This window comes from Macaca thibetana, chromosome 1 (genome assembly GCF_024542745.1).
Source record: "Macaca thibetana thibetana isolate TM-01 chromosome 1, ASM2454274v1, whole genome shotgun sequence".
Lineage (NCBI taxonomy): Eukaryota > Metazoa > Chordata > Mammalia > Primates > Cercopithecidae > Macaca > Macaca thibetana.
Window position 1 is genome coordinate 11,987,886 of NC_065578.1, and position 26,194 is coordinate 12,014,079.

Here is a 26,194-nt window from a genome sequence, read left to right on the forward strand (position 1 = left end):
ACAGGGAGGCAGTAGGATGCCAGGGCGGGCAACAGGACTCAGCTGCTACACACCACCGCTACTTAATCATGATTCCCCCAAACTGCAGAGCCTCAGCAGCCAGCAGAGGGTGGGGTGGGCGGGGAAGGCCTGAGTTCATCACTAGTGATCCTGAGAGAAAATGTCCAACCCATGAGACTCATGTGCCATCTGCTGGTAGGTGAGACCATCTGTTGTAATTTATTGATGCAAACAGGATGATATTGAGTGGTATCTCCAAAAATCTGCTGTTATGTAAATGTTTATAGAGAATAAATATGTATTTGTGGTTTGCATACAACACATTTAAGATTCAAATTGAAATGTTAACATATAACAGGAATTTAGTGCTTTAAAGTATGTAGTGCAATATTTTAAAAATGCTTAATGTGGTTTTGAGTCTCAAATGAAATGACACATTCAAAACGAATTTTAAAGATCAATGAATAAGAATTGCTCTTATTTAAAAATATTTAAATACCCCAGGATGAATGCCTGAGATACCTCTTTCAGTGGGTTTACCAAAGGAGAGGTTTAGTACACCTGTGCTGTAGTAAGTTGGTGAATTATCTAACGCCGATTAAATATCTCAGAAAACCACTGACATTAATCCACCTGAATAGTATTCAGGAGCTGGAAATCCGCAACATGTCCTGGCCACGTCTGATAAGAAAGCTTCGTTGTTACCTGAAGGAGATGAAGAATCTTCGCAAACTCGTTTTCTCCAGGTGCCATCGTTACACGTCAGACAATGACCTCGAGGGACGGTTAGTCGCCAAATTCGGCTCTGTGTTCCTCAGGCTGGAACATCTCTAGTTGCTTAAAATAAAATTGGTCACCTTCTTCAGTGGGCACCTGGAACAGCTGATCAGGTGAGAAAGGATTGTGCACTTTCTCTGCAGACCACAGCACAGCCTTGTTTTGTTACAGCAAACACTGGAAGGCATGTACTGTGTGCCAGTCAGTGGCAACGTCACAGTGAAGGGGACACCAGAATGTCAACACATTGTCCCATTCAGGGCTCCATGTCATGGAGTGGCTATCACAGGATCGCTCCAATGTGGGCAGCGGGGTCACCTGGGGTAGAGGCTAGAGAAGGATATCATGTACGAGCTAGTTGAGTGGGGGTTTCAGCTCTACTGAGGGTGCACGTGTGAATTTCTTGTTTCAAGGTGTGTTTCAAGTTGATATGATATAAAAGAGGTAATAGAGGAGGCTATGAAAGGAGGAAAAGTGCACCAAACTTGTGCATGTCACAGTAGAAGCTCTGTCCTCACCAGCTTAGTGATCACGAATGATTCTGTCTCTAATTCCCTGTCTGTAAAAGGTTGTTTCGAACTCCAGGAAAGGTAATTGACATGGGAAATGTGTACTTCTTGAATGGAGGGTGAGGGAGTAGGCATGAGAGTGGTAAAAAGTGATAGGTGGTTTGCCGATGCAGGCATGTCCGGGAGCCCCTGCCGGCACGTAGCCCCAGCTGATGTCCCTAGACCTTGCTCAGTTGAGTTCTTTGTGCACATCTCCAACCTGGTACCTGTGGCCCAGAGATGAAGTTTTCTGCTAAAAAGTGAAGAAAAGAGGCTTTAGAGATTTTGCAGCCTTGAATCAATCACACAAGCAATGGCGAAAGGGCCGAGGCTAAAATGGGACTGTCCTGAATGATCAGAGTCCTCATCACGCAGCAACTTGCATGCGGACCATCATCACATGATGGGAATAAACTTGTGTTTGGGTGAAGCAGACATTTCCCTTGAGGTTATTCCCCACTACCTTCATCTAACTGGTGCCATTGCCCAGAACTAACTTCTTGATCTCCACAGGTGCCTCCAGAACCCCTTGGAGAACTTGGAATTGACTTGTGGCTACCTATTGGAAGAGGATGTGAAGTGTCTCTCCCAGTACCCAAGCCTCGGTTACCTGAAGCATCTGAATCTCAGCCACGTGTCACTGTTCCGCGTCAGTCTTGAGCCCCTCGGAGCTCTGCTAGAGAAAGTTGCTGCCACTCTCGAGACCCTCATCTTGGAGGGCTGTCAGATCCACTACTCCCAACTCAGTGCCATCCTGCCCGGCCTGAGCCGCTGCTCCCAGCTCACCACCTTCTACTTTGGTCAAAATTTCATGTCTGTGGATGCCCTGAAGGACCTGCTGCGCCACACCAGCGGGCTGAGCAAGTTAAGCCTGGAGACGTATCCCGCCCCTTGGGAGAGTTTGAATTCCTTGATTCGTGTCAGTTGGAAGATCTTCACCCCACTTTGGGCTGAGCTGATGCAGACACTGAGGGAAGTCAGGCAGCCCAGGAGGATCTTCATTGGTCCCACCCCCTGCCCTTCCTGCGGCTCATCACCGTCTGAGGAACTGGAGCTCCATCTTTGCTGCCAGGGAAGGCGTGCCTAGCGGGGTAGATACATCCAAAGTTCTCTTCCAGGCACCTAGACACTAAAATCTAGTATGTACGTGAAAGTTATTTTTCTTATTTCTTATTTCCTTTTTAATAATTCTAAAATTTTTATTAAAAAAATTTGAGACAGGGTTGCCCCAGCTGGTCGCAAACTGCTGGGCACATGGGATTCTCCTGCCTCAGTCTCCTAAAGTGCTGGAATTGCAGGCATGAGCGACTTTGCCCAGGCCACGTGTACAGCTTAAAGGAAGCACTGAACTCTTTGCTTCAGGCAAGTGCTCAGTACAATGGAAAAAACATAACAGCAGGGGGCAGGACTGGAGGAAAACGTTGAGGTGGAGTCAGTGAGACCTTCAGGGACCCGTGTCCTGCAGAGTCAGAGACAGAACCTAAAGTTCTATAGTCATGAGAATGTTATCCCTGCAAAGATGGTTACAAAGAAATATCAGAAATAAAGAGAACCTCAGTGAACACTTTCTGGTGTCCTCTGTATTTGATTGACTTGCTTTAGCGATTTGTACATCAGAAATCTCTAGTTATTGAGTTACTGATGGAAAAATAATGCAGTACTAATTTGTCTATCATTGAGGTTCAGCTTGAGAACATCAAAACAACCATATAAAATTAGATCATTTTGATAAATTCTCACCAATTCTTGTTCTTTTCTTTTTCTTTAATTTTTGGAGAGAAAAGTCTCACTTTGTCCCCCCAGCTGGTGTGCAATGGTGCAATCTGGGCTCACTGCCATCCTTTACTTCAGTGCTCAAGTGATTCTCATGCCTCAACCACTCAAGGAGCTGAGACTACAGGCACGTGCCACCAAGCCTGGCTAATTTTTGTATATTTAGTAGAGACAGGGTTGTGTCGTGATGACCAGGCTGGTCTCGAGTTCCTGGCTTTGAGTGATCCGCCAACCTTGGCCTCCCAAAGTGCTGGGATTACAGGTGTGCCAATGGTCTTCACCTATTTTTCTCTTAAGTCATCTGTTTTTTTTCCTTACTTTTTCACCTTTGGGGAGCAACTCAGTCGGGCACCAAAGATTGGGCAGACAGCGGCCCTGAGGAAATGGGCTTGGGGTGGTGCCATGCTTGCACATGAAGTGTGGTTGCCAGGTTCAGAAAGCAGAGCTGGGGCTGTGCTCCAGAGGCCTGGTTGGGAAGCAGAAATGGCACCTGGTTCGATGACCTGGCCAGCTATGCGGCCACTGTGCCCGCCCTGCTAATAGTGTCAAGTTCCTGGGCCTCAAAGGGAGGTTCTGTGGAAATCCTCCTGAGGCTGTGTTTCCAAGATCTGCCCACCACAGGGGTGACCACAGAGCCTGATGCTCCCGATTGCTGGGCCTGTGAACCATGATCCACTGTTACAGATACCCGCCTTGGCAGGGTTGTGGGCCAGGCCTGTGCCCCATGTCACTGAGGCAGCAAATTGTGTCACCCATACCCTCTCATGGCTAAACGGGACCTGCGCCCAAGTCTGAAGCCTCTACCAAGCCTCAACCTCACTCCTCACTGTGTGCTGTTAGCCTGCAATCTTCTTGAAAAGAGTGCAGTTGGGGCTCGTTAAACCAGACCCAGGAGCATTGGGTTTGTTTGTGCAGCGTTGGCCAGAGCTCCTGTGAACCTTCATCTTGCCTGTCCCCTCTGTGGGGAAATACAGAGAGAGGGCACAGCCGAGGCTGCATACACTTTGGAGCTGACAGGAGCCTGGGACAAGAGGGAATCCTGGTCCTCCTGAGTTGGTAGGGCAGTAGCTCCAAAGGTGCAACAGAAGCTGCCCAGGTTGCAATTACCAACTGACGTCCCCCAGTGCTCTGGAGGGCCCAGGAGTTTTCCCCTTCCCCTGCGGCTGGAGGTGCCTGCTGCCACTGCGTGGTCTCTCATGGCACCTGCTCTAATTTTGGAGAGGGATTGGGGTGGAGCCCGGATGCTATTGCAGCCTAGGTGGGTGTGCGCATGCTCGGGGCCGGGCTGAGTCCCTGTCCTCCTGCTGTCTTGAACCCTCTGGACTTTGGACACTGACCAGCATGGGAGGGGGCCAAGGACAGATCAGCCCTGGCCTTTGGATGCTCCTCGGTGTGTGCGACCTGGGTGCCATGGGTGGTGGTGGGAGAGAGACAAACTCCTAGGCGGGAAAGCGAGGGTACCTAGTCAGGCTCCACTGTCTAACCAGGGAGGGCCTGAAGCTGGTGGGCTGGGCCACCAGTCCTGCGGACCACAACCCTCCAGTACGGAGCTGGCCTCACGTAGATTAAGACGGCTTTGCATTTGGCAGACAAAAGTGAAACATCTCATGTCCCTGGCTGGGCAGCTCCCCCAGGAGTCCAGCAAGAAGACATGGGGTCTGTGGACAGGAGGCCACTGGGTGAAACCTCTCATTTGAGGATCATGTTAAAAGTTGAACTTAAGACCCCGAGTGCCCTATGTCCTTCCCACTCACCAAAGATCCCCAGCTGAGCCAGCCCTGACTCCCTGACACAAGAGCCCAGGGAGAGCTGGGAGGGAGGGAAACCCGCTGTGACGTCAGGGCATGGAAGGAGCTCTGACCTTTCTCTCCATGATGGCTTCTCCCCTCCCAAGTGCCTGTGGCCCTGAAGCTTCCAGGGACCCCTGCTTTCCATCCGTGCCCTCCTCTGCTCCCACCAACCCAGCCTCTTCTAAAGCCCCATGGATTTGTCTCCATGTGAGTGCCCCAGTCTCAGGCTCTGGCAGTGGCTAAGAGGCTCGGGGACCCTGTGCCTGTCTGGAGGCAGCCTCACTCTATGTGGACCCACGTGGGTTTTTGGAATTCTTTCTACACAGGGTCACGCAGGTGTACAGTGGGTGCATCATCTCAAGAAGAGCCAATGTGGATGGGTGAGGACCAGGAACCCCCTCAGGCATGCACATGGAAAGATAGAGAGGGGTCCCAGGAAGCAAAGGCTCAGGGGTGGGTCCTGGGCCCTTCTGTCTCCACTAAGCAAAGAGGCCAGTGAGTTTGGCCACAGAGTACACACCTACTTCCCATGGGTTCATACCCAAAGGACAAACTCCTTCAGACTCCCTGCTCCATGCACTCGAGATCCCCAGGGCACCTTGAGTTATGATATCAAAAGGAGACAGAAACCAGCTTTTCTCTCTCTGTTTTCAGATAAACAATACTAATGCTAATACTAATACTAACACTCTTACTAATACTAATACAAGTACGAGCACTAACACTAGTCCTAATACTTATACGAATACCAAGAGGGATATTTTCTGCTTGCTGTTCCAGGAAATGTGCTGAGTGAGCACCTTTTTTCTTTTTATTGGAGTCACCGTGCCAGGGAAGACAGTGGTGAGGGGCCTCCTTTGAGTAAAAACCAGGTAAATTCAGCACCTGCTTGCTCCAGTGTCTGCCCCTCCAGGGCCTCTGTGTCCTGATGCAGAGTCCAGCCTGTTCTCCCCAGGCTCACATCCCTTGTGCCCAGAGACCCACCAAAAAAGAAAGTCCCGAGAAACAGGAAGGAATGCCACCAGCCAGAGACCTCACACTCATGGGCCTCAGAGATATTCATGACCTGAGGAGCACAAAGGGGAGTGTGTAGGGAGCAGATCCCCATTCAGAAAGAAGCAGGTCAGTGCCCCAAGGCCTGGAAGATGCCGGCTGCCTCCTCTGTGCTGTGCTGTGGGGAAGGCAATAATTGTTTAAACAGCTCTTGGTGCGTTTTCCCAAGGAAATAAAGTGCTTGAATTCTTACTGTTTTAAATTCCAGTGCACTTAATAAATATTAACTTTTTTTGTTTTCTTTTGTGATGGAGTCTTACTCTGTTGCCCAGGCTGGAGTGTAATGGCACAATCTCGGCTCACTGCAACCTCTGACTCCCTGGTTCAAGTGATTCTCTTGCCTCAGCCTCCCGAATAGCTGGGATTACGGGCACCTGCCACCATGCCAACCTAATTTTTGTATTTTTGTAGAGATGGAGTTTCACTATGTTGGCCAGGCTGGTATGAACTCCTGACATCAGGTGATCTGACCTCCTTGGCCTCCCAAGTGCCGGGATTATGGGCTGAGCCACTGTGCCGGGACAATATTAACTTTTTTCTTTCATTCCCCTGTATATTTCTAATGGGCAGTGAGAGAGTAGTTCATGTTCTGACAAAGAGTGATTAAAGGATATGGGATAACCATCATATTCCACACGGATTATGAAGATGGCTTTGCAGGACACGGGGCTCCCACTTGTAATCTCAGCACTTTGGGAGCCTGAATTGGGAGGATCAAGACCAGCCTGGGCAACAGTGAGACCTCGTCTCTACAAAAGATAAACAAAATGAGCCAGGCATGGTGGCACACAGCTGTATTTCCAGCTAATTGGGAGGCTGACATGAGAGGATCGGTTCAGCCTGAGAGGCCGAGGCTGCAGTGAGCTGAGATTGCACCAGTGAACACCAGTCTTAGAAACAGAGTGAGGCCCTGTCTTTAGAAAGAAGAAGAACGAAAAAAACAGACGGCTCTGCACATTTTATCCTTCCGGATCCATGTTTTATCTGCACAGACATTTTTTTTTTTTTTTTCTGATCTGCACTGCAGTGACGAGCCAGGTATATTCTGTTGAGCTCATTTTCCAGCTGCCTTGCTTCTTGTTTATCTTCCTCAGCAGCACCCAGTATAGCAGGTGGCGCATCCCAGGCCCTCAGCGGAAGTTTTGTTTTTGTCGTTACTGTTGGTTTGAGACAGAGTTTTGCTCTTGTTGCCATCCAGGCTGGAGTGCAGTGGCACGAGCTCAGCTCCCCGAAACCTCCATCTCCCTGGTTGAAGAGATTCCCCTGCCACCACGCCCAACTAATAGGAAGGGGAGGCACTGGGCGTTAAGAGATGTTCCAAATCTTCTCTGTGGTTTTCCCCAGAGTCTTCCCCTCCAGGGCCACCTGACAATCCTCAGCCCTGGACAATGCAAGATTTTTTCGACCGAGGATCACTGTGCTCCTTCCGGATCCATGAGAAAGTGCCAGGCAGCCTGATAGGCCCAGGTTTGACTAACTCCTAGCAAGACCTTCCCCTGGTTTGCAGGAGTAGATAGGGAGTCACTTGGATGACAGGGACTCCAGTCCAGACCCCATTCTCCCTCATTCCCTCCTGCAAAGTTCAATTCTCACAGTCCTGTGAGGCTGTGACAAGTGCAGAGACAGAACTGCCCCATATTCAAAGTGCCTCCCTTCCCCTGGCCACACGCCAAGGCTTCCTCCCTTTGACCTGTCTCTTGTCATTGCATCCAGGGTGGGTGCTCGCCACTGACTCTCTCTCCCCAGGTTTCCCTGCTAGACCACCTCTCTGCCCCTGGGGTGGGGTCAGGCAGCCACTGGAACCTCATGTAGACCAGGGCGAAATCAAAAGTCCTTGGAAACTCACAGCCCCACATCCAGGTCCAAGTCCTTTCAGGGTCTCAGACCCAAGTCCCCAGTTTATCAGGGATGTGGCTCTGTGAGAGTCAGAGAACCGAGTCCCCAACCCTGCTGCCATCTTTCTCCTCCACACTTAATCTGGCCCCCATTAGCTCCTCTGGGACACTCCCTTTCTTGACCCTGTTCTTGTCCTTAGTCCCCCTGGCTCCATCCAGCCTGCAGGGAGTTCCCAGACCTTCCCCACCCCAGACTGCTGCAGGCGCCTCCCTCAGCATCCACTGTCTGCTCTCAGAGTGACCTTCTCCTCAGATCTTTATTGGAGGAAAAAAGAGGGGCAGGCCCTGGTCTTGGGAAAGACAGTCATAAATGTGATCTGGAATGAGACCCTCCTGAGGACTAGGGGAGGCCAGCAGGGCCTGGTCAGAGATTTTTCACTGTTAGAAATGCACAGAGGGCACACACCGCAGGCAAGGAAAAGCCCTGCCTCAGAAACAGACTCACTGCTTTCCAGGTGCAGCCTCATCATGTCTAAGACTGGGCCAGGGGAGCCTGGGAAGGGATGGCCCCTGCACCAGGACCTGTCCCAGGCTTTGCCAACAGCCTGGCACTTCTAGGTAAACCAGAGGAATCAGCTCTTCCTGTACAAGTTAGACAAGGTTCCCTCCATCGGTCCCAGGTGCCACTTTAGGTCCAGAGTAGCAGCTGAGGAGCTCCCTGCTTTGTGCCTTCCTGGGTGCACCCAAATCGCTCAGTAGAATTTGGGGAGAATTTATTGGTCACTGCTGATTCCAGGGAGAATATCTCTTAGCATTGTTTGTGGCCATACTCCTGGGTGCAGGAGAGATCCGCTGACATTTCCAGGAAGCAGAGGACTCGGCTTCCCCGACAGCGCAGGCTTGGGGAGGAAAACAGAAGTTCAGAAATATTTTAGAGACCCCGATCAAAAGCCCAGGAGAAGCTTTGGAATCCCAGTAGAAATTCTGTGAGTGGAATTGAGGTCAGGCCGTCCCTTCAGATGGGCTCCAAAGGGTGCTCTGACCTGGACAGCAGAGGAGCACCTTCAGAAGCACAGGCAACCAGAACATGGTAGAAATACCCACCAAAGGGCAGGATTCTCACTGGGGTCCTGGGGATGGTGCAGAATCCCCCAAGGGGTTCATTTCTCTCCCAAAGTCTGCAGACACAGCTTCCACCATCCATGCTTCCAGATTGAAAAGTCTCCCTCCTTACGTCTGACCACACTGCTCCTCTCTGGGCTCTGCCCCAGCTCACACACTCAGATTCACTTGTCCCAAGCTGGTATTCTGGGGAAGCCCATCATGTGTGTGAGTCATGATGCTTCACCTTCCAGTAGGAGCCAAGACTGTACCTGCCCTCTCTGCCCTCAAAGAAAGTGTGATGCTTTAAGAGTCTGTATTATCTCTTTTGTAATTACGTTTTTATAATTTTTAAACTCAGTCTAAAAAACAGTCTTCCAATCCTTTTGCCCAGATGCTCTCAAAATACCTGCCATGTTTTATGTTGTCTTGGTTCCCTCCCAGGGTCCCGTTAGAACACTCAGTCCGGTCCGGCCCAGCCCCCTCCTTACTTTGTAATGTAGACCTGATTTCTTTTAGTGAAGCCTTGACCTTAACCTTGAGATAAATTACGCCCTCAGTAGCTCCTGTCTTCCGCCCAAATGGGCATATGATCTACCATGTTAGGTAGCACAAAACCTAGGTGACCAGTGGATACACTGAGATTTTTATTGTGTTTTTTAAGGATGACATCACTGTCTTCTTGAAGCTGTTTTAAATCTGGAACATTTTGATACTTTCAATGTGGCCAAAGGTTCTCCAATAAATAAATACATATATATGTATATGTAAATATATATAAATCCTTCCCTGTATCACTATGAAGGTCACATATTAGTCAAACTTTACCAGTGTTTGTGGAATAAGTGAACACATGAGTTTCTGACCTTCATCTTATTATTAATTCTTTCACTTTCATAAATGCCTATCTAATTTAATCACTTTATGAGAAGAAAGTTGAAAACTCAATCAGGGTTAACTGGGTGGCAGTTCCGGATCTAGTGGGATGTCATTTTCGGATTGGAAGTTGGTAACTGAGAAGGGGGTTGTGCTGAGAAAGGTCAATAAAAGCTCCTGAAGATGCACAGAAGAGCCCGCAGCCCTGGCGCCTGGAGCTACCGCTTGGTTCTCGGAGAGGTCCCAGCACCCTGCAAAGTGAGTCCAGATCTGGCAAGTCACCACCTTTTTAGGGACATGTCCATTTGATCTGATCTTCTGTGCAGCAAGTCACAGAAATGTCTGGAAGACACGAGCACCTATACTCTGGAGAGGAGTCTGGGATAAGGGGAAGATTAGAGGAGACATTTGCTCTGTGTTTTTGGAATGTTTTGCAATGAGAATTCTGTCCAGAGAAAGGCAAAAGGATGAAAAACAAATGAAGCTCACCCACATGCGCCTCTATGTACCTCTTACCATGCTGGACTTCCTTTTGTTTTGTTTTGTTTTTCTTTTTCTTCTTATGGTGTCTCGCTCTGTTGCCCAGGCTGGAGTGCAATGGCACAATCTTCAATCACCACAACCTCCACCTCCTGGGTCAAGCAATTGTCCTCCCTCAGCCTCCCCAGTAGCTTGGACTACAGGTATGTGCCACCACGCCCAGTTAATTTTTGTATTTTTAATAGAGACAGGGTTTCAACCATGTTGGCCGGGCTAGTCTCAATCTCCTGACCTAAAGTGATCCGCCTGCTTCAGTCTCCCAAAGTGCTGGGATTACAGACGTGAGCCATTGCACCTGGCCAATTGCTGGACTTTCATGACACACATGGAGTAGCCACAGTATCAAAAGGGCTTTTTTTCCCATAATCCAATTTATTTCTCTTATTGGTAGCAAGCTGTTGACATCCCTAAGTTAGCAATTTAGTGGCTATACTGATGACAAACATTTCCATGCATCACGTGGTCAACAGCATTTGCTACCAAGTGCCAGGTTCCCTGCTCAGCAGTGGGACCCCAGGATGATCGAGACAAAGTTCCTGACCTTTAGCAGTGATACCGAACAAGTGAGATTGTCAATAAAGAAAAAATCCTTGTAAAACATGCCATACCCCTACAATTTGGTAATCATAGTCCTCGGTATTTAACAAAATGAGTAAACCCACACCTGGATGTTTATAGCAGCTTTATTCATAATCGCCAAAACTTGGAAGCAAGCAAGATGCCCTTCAGTCAGTGACTATCCAGTCAGTGAGCTATTCTGAAGCCATAAAAAGACATGAGAGATTCCTAAATGCACGTTATGGTTCAAGTGAAACAAGGCGATGTGAAAAGACTCATCCTGTTAGACATTCTGGAAAAGGCTTTTGCCTTTTTCTATGGAGATGGTAGAAAGTCCAGTGGTTGCTACGGGTTGGGAGTACAATGGGATGAATGGGAAGAGGACAGAGGACTTTTAGGGAAACAAAACTACTCTGCATGATGCTCTAATGGTAGGTACATGTCATTATCCCTTTGTTAAAATCCATAGAATGTAAAAACCAGCAATGATCCGTCATGTAAACTATAGACATTGGGTGATAGTGATGTGTCCATGTGGCTGATTGACTGTGCTGAATGCTCTGCACTGGTGTGGGTGTTGATCCTGTGGGGGTGCTGTATATTGAAGGAGGAAGGGGATAGATGAGAACTCTGGACTTTCTGCTTAGTTTCTCTGTGAATCTAAAACTGCTTTAAAGAAAAAAATAGGCCGGGCATGGTGGCTCACGCCTGTAGTCCTAGCACTTTGGGAGGCTGAGGCAGGCACATCACCTGAGGTCAGGGGTTCGAGACCAGCCTGGCCAACATGGTGAAACCCCGTCTCTACTAAAAAATACTAATACTACTACAAAAACTAACCAGGTATGGTGGCACATGCCTGTAATCCCAGCTACTCAGGAGGCTGAGGCAGGAGAACCACCTGAACCCTGGATTGTGGAGGTTGCAGTGAGCTGAGATCATGCCACTGTGCTCCAGCCTGGGAGACAGAGTGAGACTCCATCTCCAACATAAACAAATAAACAAACAAACAAATAAATAAACCTAGGTCTGGGTGTGGTGGCTCATGCCTTTAAGGGCTAACTCTCAGCAGTTTGGGAGGTCGAGGCAGGTGGATCGCTTGAGCCCAGAAGTTCAAGACCAGCCTGGGCAACATGGTGAAACCTGGTCTCCACTAAAAATACAAAAATAATCCAGGTATGATGGTTCATGCCTGTTGTTCCAGCTATTAGGGGAAATGAAGCAGGAATATCACCTGAGCCTGGGAGGTTGAGGCTGCAGTGAGCCGTGATCATGCCACTGCACTCCAACCTGGATGACAGAGTGAGAACTTGTCTTAAATTAAAATAAAATAAACTCAATATTTTTAAAAACTGTAATGTTTCCTTTCAAAGCTAAAATTGCGTTATTCTAAATATATTTTAAAGAAGAAAGGATTATTGTTCAGTGTCTTTAAAATTAGTTTTAAAATCTCATTTGTTTTGAGATTCCAAACCAAGTTAAGTATTCTTTTTCTGCCCCCGCTTGAGACGGAGTCCTCCTCTTTCACCCAGGCTGGACTGCAGTGGCGCGATCTCGGCTCACTGCAACCTCTGCCTCCCGGGTTCAAGCGATTCTCTTTCTCTTGCTTCAGCCTCCTGAGTATCTGGGATTACAGGTGCCCATCACCACGCCCAGCTAATTTTTTGTATTCTTAGTAGAGACGGGGTTTCACCATGTTGGCCAGCCTGGTCTCCAACTCCTGACCTCGTGATCTGCCTGCCTCAGCCTCCCAAAGTCCTGGGATTACAGGCGTGAGCCACCGCACCTGGCCATTAACCATTCTTAAAATATCACATTGCATTCTTTGAAAGTTCTATATCGTTCATATACATAAATTACAACACAAATCTTTATACTTAAATAATATTTACATTGTAGTAAATTATTTTTTTCTTGTTCTGTCACCCAGGCTGGAGTGCAGTGGCATGATCCTGGCTCCCTGCAACCTTCACCTCCAGGGTTCAACCAAATGTCCTGCCTCAGCCTTCCCAATTGCTTGGATTACAGGCGAGTGCCATCATGCCCAGCTAATTTTTTGTATTTTTAGTAGAGACGGGATTTCACCATGTTGGCCAGGCTGGTCTCAAACTCCTGATCTGAAGTGATTCACCTGCCTCGGCTTCCCAAAGTGTTGGGATTACAGGCATGAGCCACCGCACCTAGCTCATAAGAGGAAATTTTTTAAAATACTGTAAAATATAGTCCTTGCAACACTAAATTACACCATATGGTCTGATCTAAGAGCAAATGGCACCCGAGACCCACAGATTGGAAATTTTTATCTTATTAGGAATGAATCCAGTGCTGAACTGCCTGCCCTGCTCCCTGCTGGCTCCTGGGGCTCCGCTGTTAGGGGGAATCATGATGAAATTTGTGGTGACTTGAAGAAGCTGAGTCCCATTGCAGGCCCTGGGCTCTTGTTTCCTCCCTGTTATCAGGAATAGGAGATGAGATTGAAACGTGGAAAACGCTGGGACTTCTGCTAAGAAGAGAAAAAAGATCAAGATGTATTGATATTACTATGTGCCAGGCCCTGTACCAAGCCCTAAACATAAACCATCTTATTGGATCCTACTAGGGTCCTGTAAGCTGTTGGACAACATCATCCTCATTTTACAGGGAATCTGAGGCTCTTGGCTAAGATCCCTGACAGCAACACCAGCCCCTGAATCCTCAGCAGGATCCTTCACTTGGGTGCCCATTATGCAGGCTTCCTCAGCACAGGGAGGTCACTCATCACCCACAGGCACTTGATCGTTCTCCACCCTTGGATGATGTGTGATTCCAAAACACGCTGCACTAGTCTCTTCCTTGATAGGGAGAGAAGGAAGGTGTTACGAGATCTTTCATCGATCTGACCTAGCTTCCCCAAAAGATGTATCTTTTTAAATGTCAGATGGAAATATTTTAAAAGTGTTACATGCCTGTATAGTTTTAGTATTTTATTTAAAGGGAATGTGGCTGTCTTTACTGGCTACAACCAGTTTAATTCAAGAAGGGCTGCTAGTCATCAGGGGAACAAGCAAGGGTTGGTGCCTCCCAGAGGCTCCAGCTAATACACAATATGGACATCCCCTTCCAGGGCAGCGGGAATAGAGTGGCTCCTTGTGTGTCCACCCACTAAGGCTTCTGGAACCACGTGGAGACTCACAAGGAGTGGCCAGGGTCTCAGCATCTGGCGAGCAGTGAAAGACCCTGAGAAGAGGGTGCTTTCCATGTGGATTGGCTCGCTGTTCTTGCCCACTAATGTTCCAGACCCTGGGTGTCCACCAGTATTAACCCACTGAACAGCCACAGAAACTAACAAGGAGGTAACAGATGTCTAAAGAGAAGTGAAGAACTGGAGGAGGCCAAGTGTGGAAGCCAACACTTATAATCCCTGCACTTTAGGAGGCCAAGGCAGGAGAATCACTTGAGCTCAGGAGTTCCGAATCAGCCTGGGCAAGACAGCAAGACCTTGTCTCTACTAAAAAAGTATCCAGGCGTGGTGACTCACATACCTGTAGTCTTAGCTACTCAGGAGGCTGAGGTGGGAGGATCGCTTGAACCCAGGAGATTGAGGCTGCAGTAAGCTATGATTGTGCCACTGCACTCTAGCCCGGGTGACAGAACAACATCTTTAAAAAACAAACAAAAAAATAGTTAGACGCAGTGGCTCACACCTGGAATCCCAGCACTTTGGGAGGCCGAGTTGGGTGGATCACCTGAAGTCAGGAGTTTGAGACCCGCCTGACCAACATAGTGATGAAACTCTGTCTGTACTAAAAATACAAAAATGAGCTGGACATGGTGGCACATGCCTGTAATTCCAGCTACTTGGGAGGCTGAGGCTGGAGAATCTCTTAAACCGTGGAGATGGAGGTTGCAGTGATCTGAGATGTCAATTGCACTCCACATTATAGCCTGGGCACCAAAAGTGAAACTCTGTCTCAAAAAAAAAAAAGGAAGGAAATTGATTAAAATAACCAAATTTCATTTAAATGCCTTGATTTTCTGGGGCTGCATCTTATTGATTGGACAACTCAGTGCCTTCTTTTTCCATCAATAACTGAAGATTCCTGGGGCTTAAACTGGAAAGCAGGTTACTTGACAACAGAGGGCACCAGATAGTTTCCACTTAGTTTCCTTTTATTTCTGACTGTTTCTTTACAACCATCCATGGAAGGGGAACTCCCTCATGTATTCTCAAGCCTGAATTCCACTCTAGACATTCCCATTCCCATTTTTGACTCTATAGGACACAGGTCCCCAAAGTCTCATTGAATCCATGTCAACATTTCCCCCAAGTCTGGCCCCTGCTTGATCACCTTTCCTTTCCCACTTCAGAGCCGGTGTCTGAAACGGTGGTTTCTGTGCTCCCTTTAGGATGTATGTAAGACCTAGGTTTTAGTTTCCAAGTGTCCAGAAGAAAGCATTTGATATATCCACCCAAATAGGCAGGTATTCAACAGCAGCACTGATCTACCTCCAGGCCATAAAATGTCCTGTTGCCACAGTCAGCGCAGTAGTCAGTACAGAACAAGATCCTCTTGGGGTGCCGTAAGTCCCTCACTCTCCCCATCAGCTCAGCCCGAAGTTGGGCAAATCTGCGCCAGCAGAGAGTACCACCAGCATCATAACTGTCCCGCGGGGCAGGATACAGCTCCAGGCATAAGTTGTTGAGTCTGATTGTGTGGCACAGCAGGTTCTCCAGGGTGGCCATGGAGATGGGATTTCCACAGAAGCTGAAGGTGGTGAGCTCAAAGCGGAGGCTCAGGGCAGGCAGGATGGTGCTGACTTGGGAGTCTACGATGCCACAGTCATCTAAGCCCAGGTACTCAAGGGTGGCTGCAACTTTTCCTAGCAGAACTTGGAGAGGCACAAGACATAAATTGGCCCTCTGATGCCCTCAGGTTCCCAGGTCTTTACTACTGACACTCGGCCACTTGGAGAGGCACAAGACATAAATTGGCCAGTCTGATGCCCCTCAGGTCCAGGGTCTTTAGCTGACTGACACTCGGGCACTGGGACAGATGCCTCAAGTCAGATTCCAAAAGCACACAGTTAGTTATTGCGAGGATCTTTAACGGGGTCTTCAGACAGCTGGGGAGAGAAAGCAAGAAGTTAGTTCTGGAGAATCATAGGGGTGAGTGGAGGGTGGTGGAGAATGTCAAGGTGAAGGATGAAGACCATTTTGCCCAAGCCCAGGGTCATTCTGATTGTCTGGTCAACACTTAGGATGCTGCGTGAAGAGCTTTGTCATTGAGGTCACTTCCATTTTGGGCCCGGAGCAGTAACTCACGCCTGTAATCCCAGAATTTCAGAGGCTGAGACTGGCGGATTACTTGAGGTCAGAATTTTGAGACCAGCCTGGCGATCATGCCAAAACCCCTTCTCTACTAAAAATGCAAAAATTAGCCAAGTGTGGTGGCTGGTGCCTACAATTCCAGCTACTTGGGAGGCTGAGGCAGGAGAATGGCTAGAACCTAGGAGGTGGAGGTTGCAGAGAGCAGAAATCCTGCCACTGCACTCCAGCCTGGGTGACAGGGTGAGACTATGTATTAAAAAAAAAATCCATTTGAGGCTGAGTCTTTTCACCATCATTTATGGAATGGATCAAGTTCACAGAATCCCTAAAGCTCCCTTTCCTCATCTGTCAGGCAGAAAACCACATCGCTGGGCCACACGAGCCCAGTGGAGACACAGGAAGAAGGGACAAACCCAGACAGGATCCTGCAACATCAGCTGGGGTGGGCAGGCTGCACGCGTCCCTGACACGCCTGTATCATCAGCAAGCCATCTGTCACTTTCACCCCTCTTTGTGCCTGCTCCCTGACCCTCTGTTTCAGAATCGTGCATTTCCTAGGTAATTAATTTACTTGGAGCTCAAAGCAACCTATTACAACAGGGATAGAGATGGGATCATTCGTGTTCACCAAGCTGTGGGGCACAAAGCTGATACTCTGAAATGTGCAGGTTTGCTGAGCATCCCCCTCTTCGGTGCCCACTTCACTTCCCCACTTCCCATCATCTCCTCAAAAATTATCTTGTTGGCTGGGTGTGGTGGCTCACGCCTATAATCCCAGCACTTTGGGACCCCAAGGCGGGTGGATCACCTGAGGTCAGGAGTTTGCAGATAGCCTGGTCAACGTGGTGACACCCTGTCTCTACTTAAAATGTAAAAATTAGCCAGGTGTGGTGGCCCACACCTGTAATCCCAGATACCTCACCTGCCTCTATTGGGATGGTTGTGTGAAACCCATTTCAGGACAGAGCCACCAACGGGACAATACGTGGACATTCTAGTGTCCCCTGCACTGTTACATCCTCATGGGCTGGCTCACAGTAGATGCCCACTAGCGTTTACTGTAACATAGGCTCTGCTGTGGTCTGCAGAGAAAGCTCACCCCCCTCGCTCACCTGAGCAGCTGGTCCAGGTGGCCTTCGAGGAAAGAAACAGAGTTCATATAAAGCTCTTGGAGGTAGTGCAGCTTGAGGAACTGAGAGGTGAACTGGGTAACAAACTCCTTCTGCTTTGTGGAAACGTAGTGAGAGACGTCCACGTGGGAGAGATCGAGCCTCTGAAGATTCCTCATCTGGCCCAGGTATGGGGTAAACTGTGTCAGGATGGGCAGTATCCAACTGCAATTCACTTCCACCTCCTGGATACAGTCCAGGTTCACCATTTTCAGGATGTTTCTGATATTGTGGAAGGGCATTCCCAAAATTCTCAGCTTCTTACAGCACAGGTGTAGTAAATCTTTCCTCTGCTTGACCCACAGAAGGAGGCAGGTGAGGTATTCATCCAGAGTCCTGGTCTGGAGCCAAAGGTCTATGAACACAGTCAAGGGCTGCTGTCCTCTCATGCTTGGACAGTCCTGCACTGGTTTTCTGCTCCTCATGGCATTGGGGAAGCACCCATGGGCCATGGCTTCAGACCAAACCATCCAGAAGTTCTCACTGACATCCTGTAAATCCAGCACTTGAAGCTTCCACCGCCTGTGGGAAAATAGAGGCGAGGCTGAGAATGTAAGGACTCACTTCTGAACTTATACTCCACATCACGGATAGCAGCTGCTCCCCTCCCTGCTTCTTCTCCCTCTCTCTGACTGTTTTCCACCCTGTTTTCCCCTTGGATCCTGCCCAGTTCCACTTTTTTTTTTTTTTTTTTTTTTTTTTTTTTTTTTTTTTTTGAGATGAATTTTCCCTGTCACCCAGGCTGGAGTGCAGTGGTGTGATCTCAGCTGACTGCAACCTCCACCTCCCAGGCTCCAATGATTTTCCTGCCTCAACCTCACAAGTGTCTGGGATTACAGGCTCCCACCACCATGCCCAGCTAATTTTTGTATTTTTAGTAGAGTCGGGGTTTGACCATGTTGGAGAGGCTGGGCTCGAACTCCTGACCCTACGTGATCTGCCTGCCTTGGCCTCCCAAAGTGCTAGGATTACATTGTGAGCCACCGTGCCTGGCCCAGTTCTCATTTTTCGTGGTGCCTTTCAGTGCCACTAGAGGAGAGGTTCCTGTTACCTCCATGGACGCTGGGTGGTAAGCAGTCCTTTCCCTGAGGAGCTGCGGAATGGCCAAGGCCTCTCTGAGCTTTCCCACCAGCGCCATCCCCTCTTGGGCCTCCCCACTTCTCATGACCCATCTGGTCCTTCTCTGGACACCTGTGAACTCCGCGCCAGCCCACCTGGGCCACCTCACCTGAGACGAACCCCCTGGGTAAGCAGTGCATCAAGTCCATCAAGCACAGCTTGGAAGGTCTCCAGACAAACCATCTTTATCAGAGGCCTCAAAGGGAGGCGGCGGAAGGGCCAGGCCTGCACCATCAGCTTCAGGGCCTCACAGCGTCTCCTGCTGAAGGCCTCCATGAACAGGGCGGGGAAAAGTTCCGTGGGCAGCTCCTCCAGGGTGGACATGGTCAAGGCCTGGTCCCTCAGCAGGCTCCGCCCCGCCAGCTCCAGGAGTCTGGGTGGAGTCCGGACGCTCATCTTCACCAATCTGCAAGGAAAAGTTCCACAGGACAAGTCCAGAGAAAAGGCATCACTCTCAGGCCAAGCCCCTGCAATCTCATCTTCTCCCAGGGCCAAAGTCACCGCTCTGGCGAGGGTGAAAGAGTCCTCAGTTTACTCCAATTCTACTCTGTACTCATGGCCACAAAGCCAGCATTCTGCCTCTGCTGCATCAGCATGAGCGTCTCCCAAGCAGTGAGGAGGCAGGACCCGCACTAGCCCTTCCTCTCTATCCGGTGCTCCAGCCAGTGACTAGTGAGCATGGAGGAGCCTGAAAACTAACCCCTCCCACCTTTGGGGGAAATTTCTAATTACTCAAGATTCTAAAACAATGGGAATGGGAGTGTCACAAGCCTACATGCCTACATTCCCAGTTCCTACAAATTAGCTGGTTGGGAACATTCATGGAGCACCCCTAGAACGGTTTCTATGTGTTTTCTTTTAATTATTTAAGCTTTCTTTCTCTTTCTCTCTTTCTTCTTTCCTCCTCTCCCTCTTTCCCTCCCTTCTTTTTTCCCTCTCTTCTTCCTTTCTTTCTTTCTCTCTCTCTTTCCTTCCTTCCCTCCCTCCCTTCTTCCTTCTTCCCTTCTTTCCCTCCGTCCCTCCTTCCCTCCCTCCTTCCCTCCCTCCTTCCTTCCTTCCTTCCTTCCTTCCTTCCTTCCTTCCTTCTCTCCATCCCTCCTTCCCTTCTTTCTTTCTCTCTCTCTCTTTCTCTTTCTTTCTCTTTCTTTCGTTCTGACAGCGTCTTGCTCTGTCACCCAGGCTGGAGTTCAGCGCTGGGATTTCCACTCAGTGCAGCTTTGACCTCCCAGACTCAGAGGATTCTTCCACCTCAGCTTCCCAAGTGCCTGGGACCACGGGCATGCATCACCATGACCAGCTAATCTTTTAATTTTTGACTGTTTGTAAAGACAGTGCATTTTGCTGTGTTGTCCAGTCTGGTCTTAGAATGAAACAATCCACCCGCCTTGGCCTCCCAAAGTGCTGGGATTACAGGTGTGAGCCTCCACCCCAGCCTCATTATTGAAAATTTCAGTGAGAAGCTTTGAAATCTATGTGACATTGTTACACATCATTTACAAGACAGATGTTCCCAATACACACCTTTTACACATATTAAAAATGAACCACTTTGGGTGTGCATGGTGACTCACACCTGTAATCCCAGCACTTTGGGAGGCTGAGGATGGTGGATCATCTCAGGTCAGGAGTTCGAGACCAGCTGGCCAACATGGTAAAACCCTATCTCTACTAAAATTAGAAAAACTAACCTGGTGCAGTGGTGTGTACCTGTAGTCCAAGCTACTAGGGAGGCTGAGGCAGGAGGATCGCTTGAACCCAGGAGGCAGAAGTTGCAGTGAGCTGACATTATACCACTGCACTCCAGTTTGAGAAATAGGCTAGATTCAAAAAATAAAAAAATAAAAATAAAAAAAGAGAGAGAGAACTAGATTTGATTAGACTTCTTAAGCCCCACCCAGTTAATTCTGATTGGATTTTTGGCTTTCTTTTAGGTTAACTGATTGAATTAGACATTCATCCATCAAAGTGAAAGATTTATGGATAGGGTGAAAGTGCAGGACTCATTCACTGATTGACTCCACAAACATGGAGCTTTACTAATATGTGTCCTTCATAGTCCTGAGTGTGAGATAGGGAAGGGTTGCATCTCTTCCTGACATTAGACAGAAAGAAAAAAACTTGAAAGTATCTTTGTTGAGGGATCCTTGGCCACATCAAATGTATCAAAATATTTCAGAGTTGAAACAGTTTTACAAAGACACACATGACTGTCCCTAAGAAAACACAGTAGAAATCTTCATGTATCCAATGATCACCTGGGTGGTATAATTTAATTTTTTTGGAGTGGGGGGAGCTGATGCCCAGGCTGGAATGCAGTGACACCATCTCAGCTCACTGTAACCTCCACCTCCCAGGTTCAAGTGATTCTCATGCTTCAGCCTTCCACGTAGCTGGGATTACAAGCATGCACCCCCACACCCATGTCTCCATCCAGGTGGAAGAGTTACAATGAGGATGTGACTGGTTTAAGATTAAGGTGAAAGATACTCTTTGGTTAAGATTTTTTTCTTTTTTTTTTTTTTTTTTTTTTTTTAACAGGGTCTTACTCTGTTGCCCAGGCTGGAGTACAGCAGTGGTGTGAGCATGGCACACTGCACCCTCAATCTTCTGGGCTCAAGTGATTCTCCCACCTCAGTCACCCAAATAACTAGGAATACAGATGCATGCCACCATGCCCTAACTTACATTTTTTTTTTTTTTTTTTTTGAGGCCGACCAGCATTGGCTCATGGCTGTAATTCCAGCACTTTGGGAGGCCAAGGCAGGTGGATCACTTGAGGTCAGGAGTTCAAGAGCAACCTGGCCAGCATGGTGAAACCCCACTGCTGCTAAAAATACAAAAATTAGCCACGCATGGTGGCAGACGAATGTAATACCAGCTACTTAGGAGGCTGAGGCATGAAAATTGCTTGAGCCTGGGAGGCGGAGGTTGCAGTGAGTTGAGATCATGCCACTACACTCCATCCTTGGCAACAGAGTGAGACTCCATCCCCCCGTCAAAAAAAGAATATGTGGTAGAGATGCATTTCTGCCATGTTGCCCTGGTTTGTCTCAAATGCCTGGGCTCAAATGATCCTCCCACCTTGCCCTCCCAAAGTGTTGGGGTTACAGGCATGAGTCACTGCTCCCATGAACAGTTATGAAATGACATAAACCAAAGCACAATCCAATTTTTTGAAAGAAAGACAAAACTGCATTTAGAGAAAAAAATTCAAATCTTCAAATTGTTCATATGAGGAAAAAAAAAACAAAAAACAGGATACAACTCTGTGCCATCACAGGCTGCACTGTCACCATCCCAGACGGGCTGACTGTAGGTCAGATGGGAGTGTCCTTACAGAAATTAGGGACTTACCAGATCTGGAGTCACTTTGCGGGTTCCTCAGACCTCAGGAAGAATCGAGCTGTAACTCCAGGCTTGAAGACTTTGGGTCTCTCCTGTGTGTCTTTAGAAGCTTTTATTGACCTTTCTAATCACAACTCCCACCCACGCCTCTCCACTTATCCACTGCTAGCTTCCAATCTACAAGTGATATCTGATTGGGTTCTTGAAGCTCCACCCAGTTAATCCTGATTAAGTTTTTGGCTCTCCCCAGATGAATGGAATGTGTCCGATATCCATTCATCTCAGATATCCATACCAAATTCTTGAATCATAAAATTGACAGTGTTAGGGATAGGGTGGAAGTCAAGAGTTCATCCATTCAAGGCTGGGCAAGGTAGCTCATGCCTGTAATCCCATCACTTTGGGAGGACAAGTGGGTGGATCACCTGAGGTCAGGTGTTCAAGACCAGCCAGGCCAACATGGTGAAACCCCATCACTTCAAAAACACAGAAATTTGCCGGGGATGATGGTGGGTGCCTGTAATCCCAGCTACTTGGGAGGCTGAGGCAGGAGAATCGCTTGAACCCAGGAGGTGAAGGTTGCCATGAGCTGAGATCCTGCCACTGCACTTCAGCCTGGGTGACAGAATGAGACTCTGTCTAAAAAAAATAATAGTAATAAATGAAAAATAAATAAAATAAAAAGAAATAGAAAACTTTTGCCAAGTAAGTTTTACATTTACTTTCCTTCTAACATCCTTATTCACTTTTAAAACATAGGTTACAGCTCCTCATGAAATGAATCAGACAGCTTTCCATATTTCCCTTTCTTTCTGGAATATCTTATGTAAGACAGAAAATACCGACTGGGCATAGTGTCTCACACCTGTAATCCCAGGACTTTGAGAGGCTGAGGTGGGCAGATCACTTCAGGTCAGGAGTTTGAGACCAGCCTGGCCATTATGGTGAAACCCTATCTCTACTAAAAATGGAAAAATTAGCCAGGTGTGGTGGTGGGTGCCTGTAATCCCAGCTACTTGAGAGGCTGAGGCAGGAGAATCGCTTGAGTCTGGGAGGCCGAGATTGCAGTGAGCAGAGATTGTGCAATTGCACTCTAACGTGGGTGACAGAGCAAGACTCCATCTTAAAACAAACACAAAAACAAACAAACAAAAAACTGACAGTTTGGAAAAAAATCACATGGAAATTATCTGAGCCTAGAGACTTGAGTGAGTGAGGTCTCTGATTAGAATTTATTTATTTATTTTTTTGAGACAGAGTCTCACTCAGTTGCCTAGGCTGGTATGCAGGGGCAGGATCTCGGCTCATTGCAACCTCTGCCTCCTGGATTCAAGCGATTCTCCTGTCTCAGTCTCCCGAGTAGCTGGGATTACAGGCATGTAATTTGATTTTTGCATTTTTAGTAGAGATGTGGTTCCACCACATTGGGCGGGCGGGTCTCAAACTCCTGACTTCAAGTGATCCTCTAGCCTCGGCCTCCCAAAGTGCTGGGATTACAAGCAGGAGCCACTGTGCTCAGCCAATAGATAAGAAATTCAAGAAAATGGTTTTGTCTGGGCAGAAAGTAAGAGACAAGAGTCCGGCAATAAGGGAGGGTCACCCAGGAAGACTCATCTGGAAGGTGATTCATCAGGGGAAATCTGAAGCAAATATGGCAAAATGTTAACAATAAAGCTGGGTGTGAGTAACTTTGTGTTTTATGTATTACTCAGTAGACTTTTCTGTGTATTTGGAATATTATGAAAATTATACTGAGAATATATGAGAGACTAAGATATCGTGATTGGAATGTGCAGAATTCTTTTTTTTTTTTTTTTTTTTTTGACAGGGTCTCAGTTTGTCACCCAGACTGGAGTGCAGTGGCACTATCTCGCCTCACTGCAGCCTTGACCTCCTGGGCTCAAGCCACCCTCCGGTCTCAGCTCCCTAAGTAGCTGGGACTACAGGTGTGCACCACCACACCTGGCGAACTTTTTGTAGAGGCCGAGTTTCACCATGTTGCCCAGGCTGGTCTTAAACTCCTGAGCTCAAGCAGTGTGCCTGCCTTGGCCTCCCAAAGTACTAGTATTACAGGGGTGAGTCACTGTGCCCAGCCCAGAACACTTTAGAGAAGTTCTGCTAGAAATGGGAAGAAATGAATGCTAGCTAGAGACTCCTATGGCAGCAAACACAGTTTTTTTCTTTCTTTTCTTTTTGCTTCATTTTCAAAATGAAAGATTGTGAAAAGCCTGGTCATAAGCTGATGAAAATGATTTATCAGAGACAAGAAAATTGATCCAGAAGAGATGGGATAAATACAGGGAAAGCTTTGAGAAGCCAAAGAGAAGCTTTAGTGTGGACAAGGAATTTAGTACCATATGGTCTGTAACAGTAAAATAAATGTACATCAACAGGCAAAGGTTAAACTGTGCACCATTCGTTTTATAAACTACTCTATGCCAGCTAATTAGAATGAGGACAAATCTTCAAGATTTACACTTAAGTGGAAAAAAGTGAGATGATCAATACCACAGTAAAACACTATTTCTATAAGGAAAGATAAAACCAGACATCGTCCGGCCGGGCCCAGTGGCTCTACTAAAAATATGACATTAGCTGGGAGTAGTGGCGCACGCCTATAATCCCAGGTGCTCTGGAGGCTGAGGCAGGAGAATAGCTTGAACCCTGGAGGTGGAGGCTGCAGTGAGCCGAGATCTCACCATTGCGCTCCAGCCAGGGCAACAAGAGGGAAACTCTGTCTCAAAAAAAACCCAAAACACCCAAAAAAACCCAAGATACTAAAAAACCCAGACATCTCTATGCACACATAAGGATGTTTAGGAAGTCACACTAAACTGAACTATCTGGAGAGGGGGTAGGGATGGAGGGAAAGTTCAGAGGAGACATTTGTTGTCTGTATTATTGGATTGTCTTACGTTGAGAATCCCGTCTGTATTAATTGCAGGGATGGGGGATGTACGAGAAACAAATGAAGTTGCCCGCATGTACTTCTTCTGATTACTGGACTTCAAGATACACAGGGAGTGACCACAGCGCCACCACAGCTATGTCTTTCATATCCAACTTATTTACATAATTGGTAGCCCGCTAATGTTGACCTCCCCAAATTGACAAATCAGTGGCTGTGAACTGATAGTGTTCTATGCGCCATGTGGTCAACAGCATTTGCTAGCACACGTCAGGCGCCATGCTCACCTGTAGGACCACAGGGTAACAGAGACAGAGTCCCTACCCTTTTATTTCTTTTTTGAGTTGGAGTTTTGCTTTTGTCGCCCAGGCTGGATGGCACGATCTTGGCTCACTGCAACCTCCACCTCCCAGGTTCAAGTGATTCTCCTGCCTCAGCCTCCCGAGAAGCAGGGATTACAGGAACATACCACCATATCCGGCTAATTTTTGTATTTTTAGTAGAAACGAGGTTTCGCCAGGCCAATCGTGGTTTCTCACGCCTGTAATCCCAGTACTTTGGGAGACCAAGGCGGATGGTCACGAGGTCAGGAGTTCAAGACCAGCCTGGTCAAGATAGTGAAACCCCATCTCTACTAAAAACACAAAAATTAGCCGGGTGTGGTGGTACGTGCCTGTAATCTCAGCTACTCAGGAGGCTGAGGCAGAAGAATCACTTGAACCCGGGAGGCAGAGGTTGCAGTGAGCTAAGATCACACCACTGCACTCCAGCCTGGGTGAGAGCAAGACTCTGTCTAAAAAATAAAAAAAAGAAAAGAGAAAGAAAAAAAGAAACGGGGTTTCAACATGTTGGCCATGCTGGTCTCGAACTCCTGACCTCAGGTGATTCTCCTGCCTTGCTCTCCCAAAGTGCTGTGATTACAGGTGTGAGTCACTGCTCCCAGCCTAGTCCCTAACCTTTAAGAGGCAGTGTCTGTCTAGCAGATGAGATTGTCCAGGAAAAAAATTCTAAAATACCCATAGTGCACTATCCAGTAATCATCATAGCCGATATTTACCTAAATGAGTAAACCTGCCCACAGATGTTTGTACCAGCTTTATTCGTAATTGCCAAAACTTGGAAGCAACCAAGATGCCCTTCAATAGTGAATGGATAAAAATAGTGACTCATTCAATCAATAGATTATTAAGCCCTGAAGTGACATGGAGGATCCCTAAATGCATGTTATGGTACAAGCTAAACGAAGTCAATGTGAAAAGATGACATCCTGTGAGACAATCTGGAAAAGGCAAGACTGCAGGCACAGCAGAAAGCCCAGTGGCTGCCAGGGATTGGGGTACAGTGGGATGAATAGGCAGAGCTGAGAGGCTTTGAAGGAAGTGAAACTACTCTGCATGATGCTATAATGGTGGAAACGTCATTATCCATTTGTCAAAACCCATAGAATGGGCCCAGCGTGGTGGCTCATGCCTATAACCTTAGCACTTTGGGAGGCCG

General features: G+C 47.8%; 3 protein-coding genes across 3 annotated transcripts in view; 1 reads left to right on the top strand and 2 right to left on the bottom strand.

Annotated features, from left to right (window-relative positions):
- The window catches only part of DHRS3 (dehydrogenase/reductase 3), a 1,035,619-nt gene that overhangs the window by 221,079 nt on the left and 788,346 nt on the right, over window positions 1–26,194 (bottom strand). The window lies entirely within an intron of this gene.
- LOC126958841 (PRAME family member 1-like) lies at window positions 496–2,412 on the top strand (the record flags this gene model as incomplete). The annotated part of the gene is given in 2 exon segments (XM_050797907.1): window positions 496–890; window positions 1,839–2,412. Coding segments are annotated over 2 exon segments (969 nt in total), but the record flags the coding sequence as incomplete, so codon positions are not given.
- Window positions 15,314–18,855, bottom strand: LOC126953464 (PRAME family member 5-like). Its single transcript, XM_050788879.1, has 4 exons — window positions 18,554–18,855; window positions 17,269–17,847; window positions 15,785–15,951; window positions 15,314–15,717 (listed from the first exon to the last, which is right to left on the bottom strand). The coding sequence occupies exons 1-4, from the start codon at window positions 18,838–18,840 to the stop codon at window positions 15,314–15,316; spliced, it is 1,437 nt and encodes a 478-aa protein (XP_050644836.1). The 5' UTR covers window positions 18,841–18,855.

Coding starts and splice junctions, on each gene's coding strand:
- LOC126953464 (XM_050788879.1), bottom strand. CDS start 18,840: ATGAGCGTCCGGACTCCACCCAGACTCCTGGAGCTGGCGGGGCGGAGC. Junction 17,848..18,553: donor ACCCAGGGGGTTCGTCTCAG/GTGAGGTGGCCC, acceptor ATTTTCCCACAG/GCGGTGGAAGCTTCAAGTGC. Junction 15,952..17,268: donor CACCTGGACCAGCTGCTCAG/GTGAGCGAGGGG, acceptor TTCTCTCCCCAG/CTGTCTGAAGACCCCGTTAA.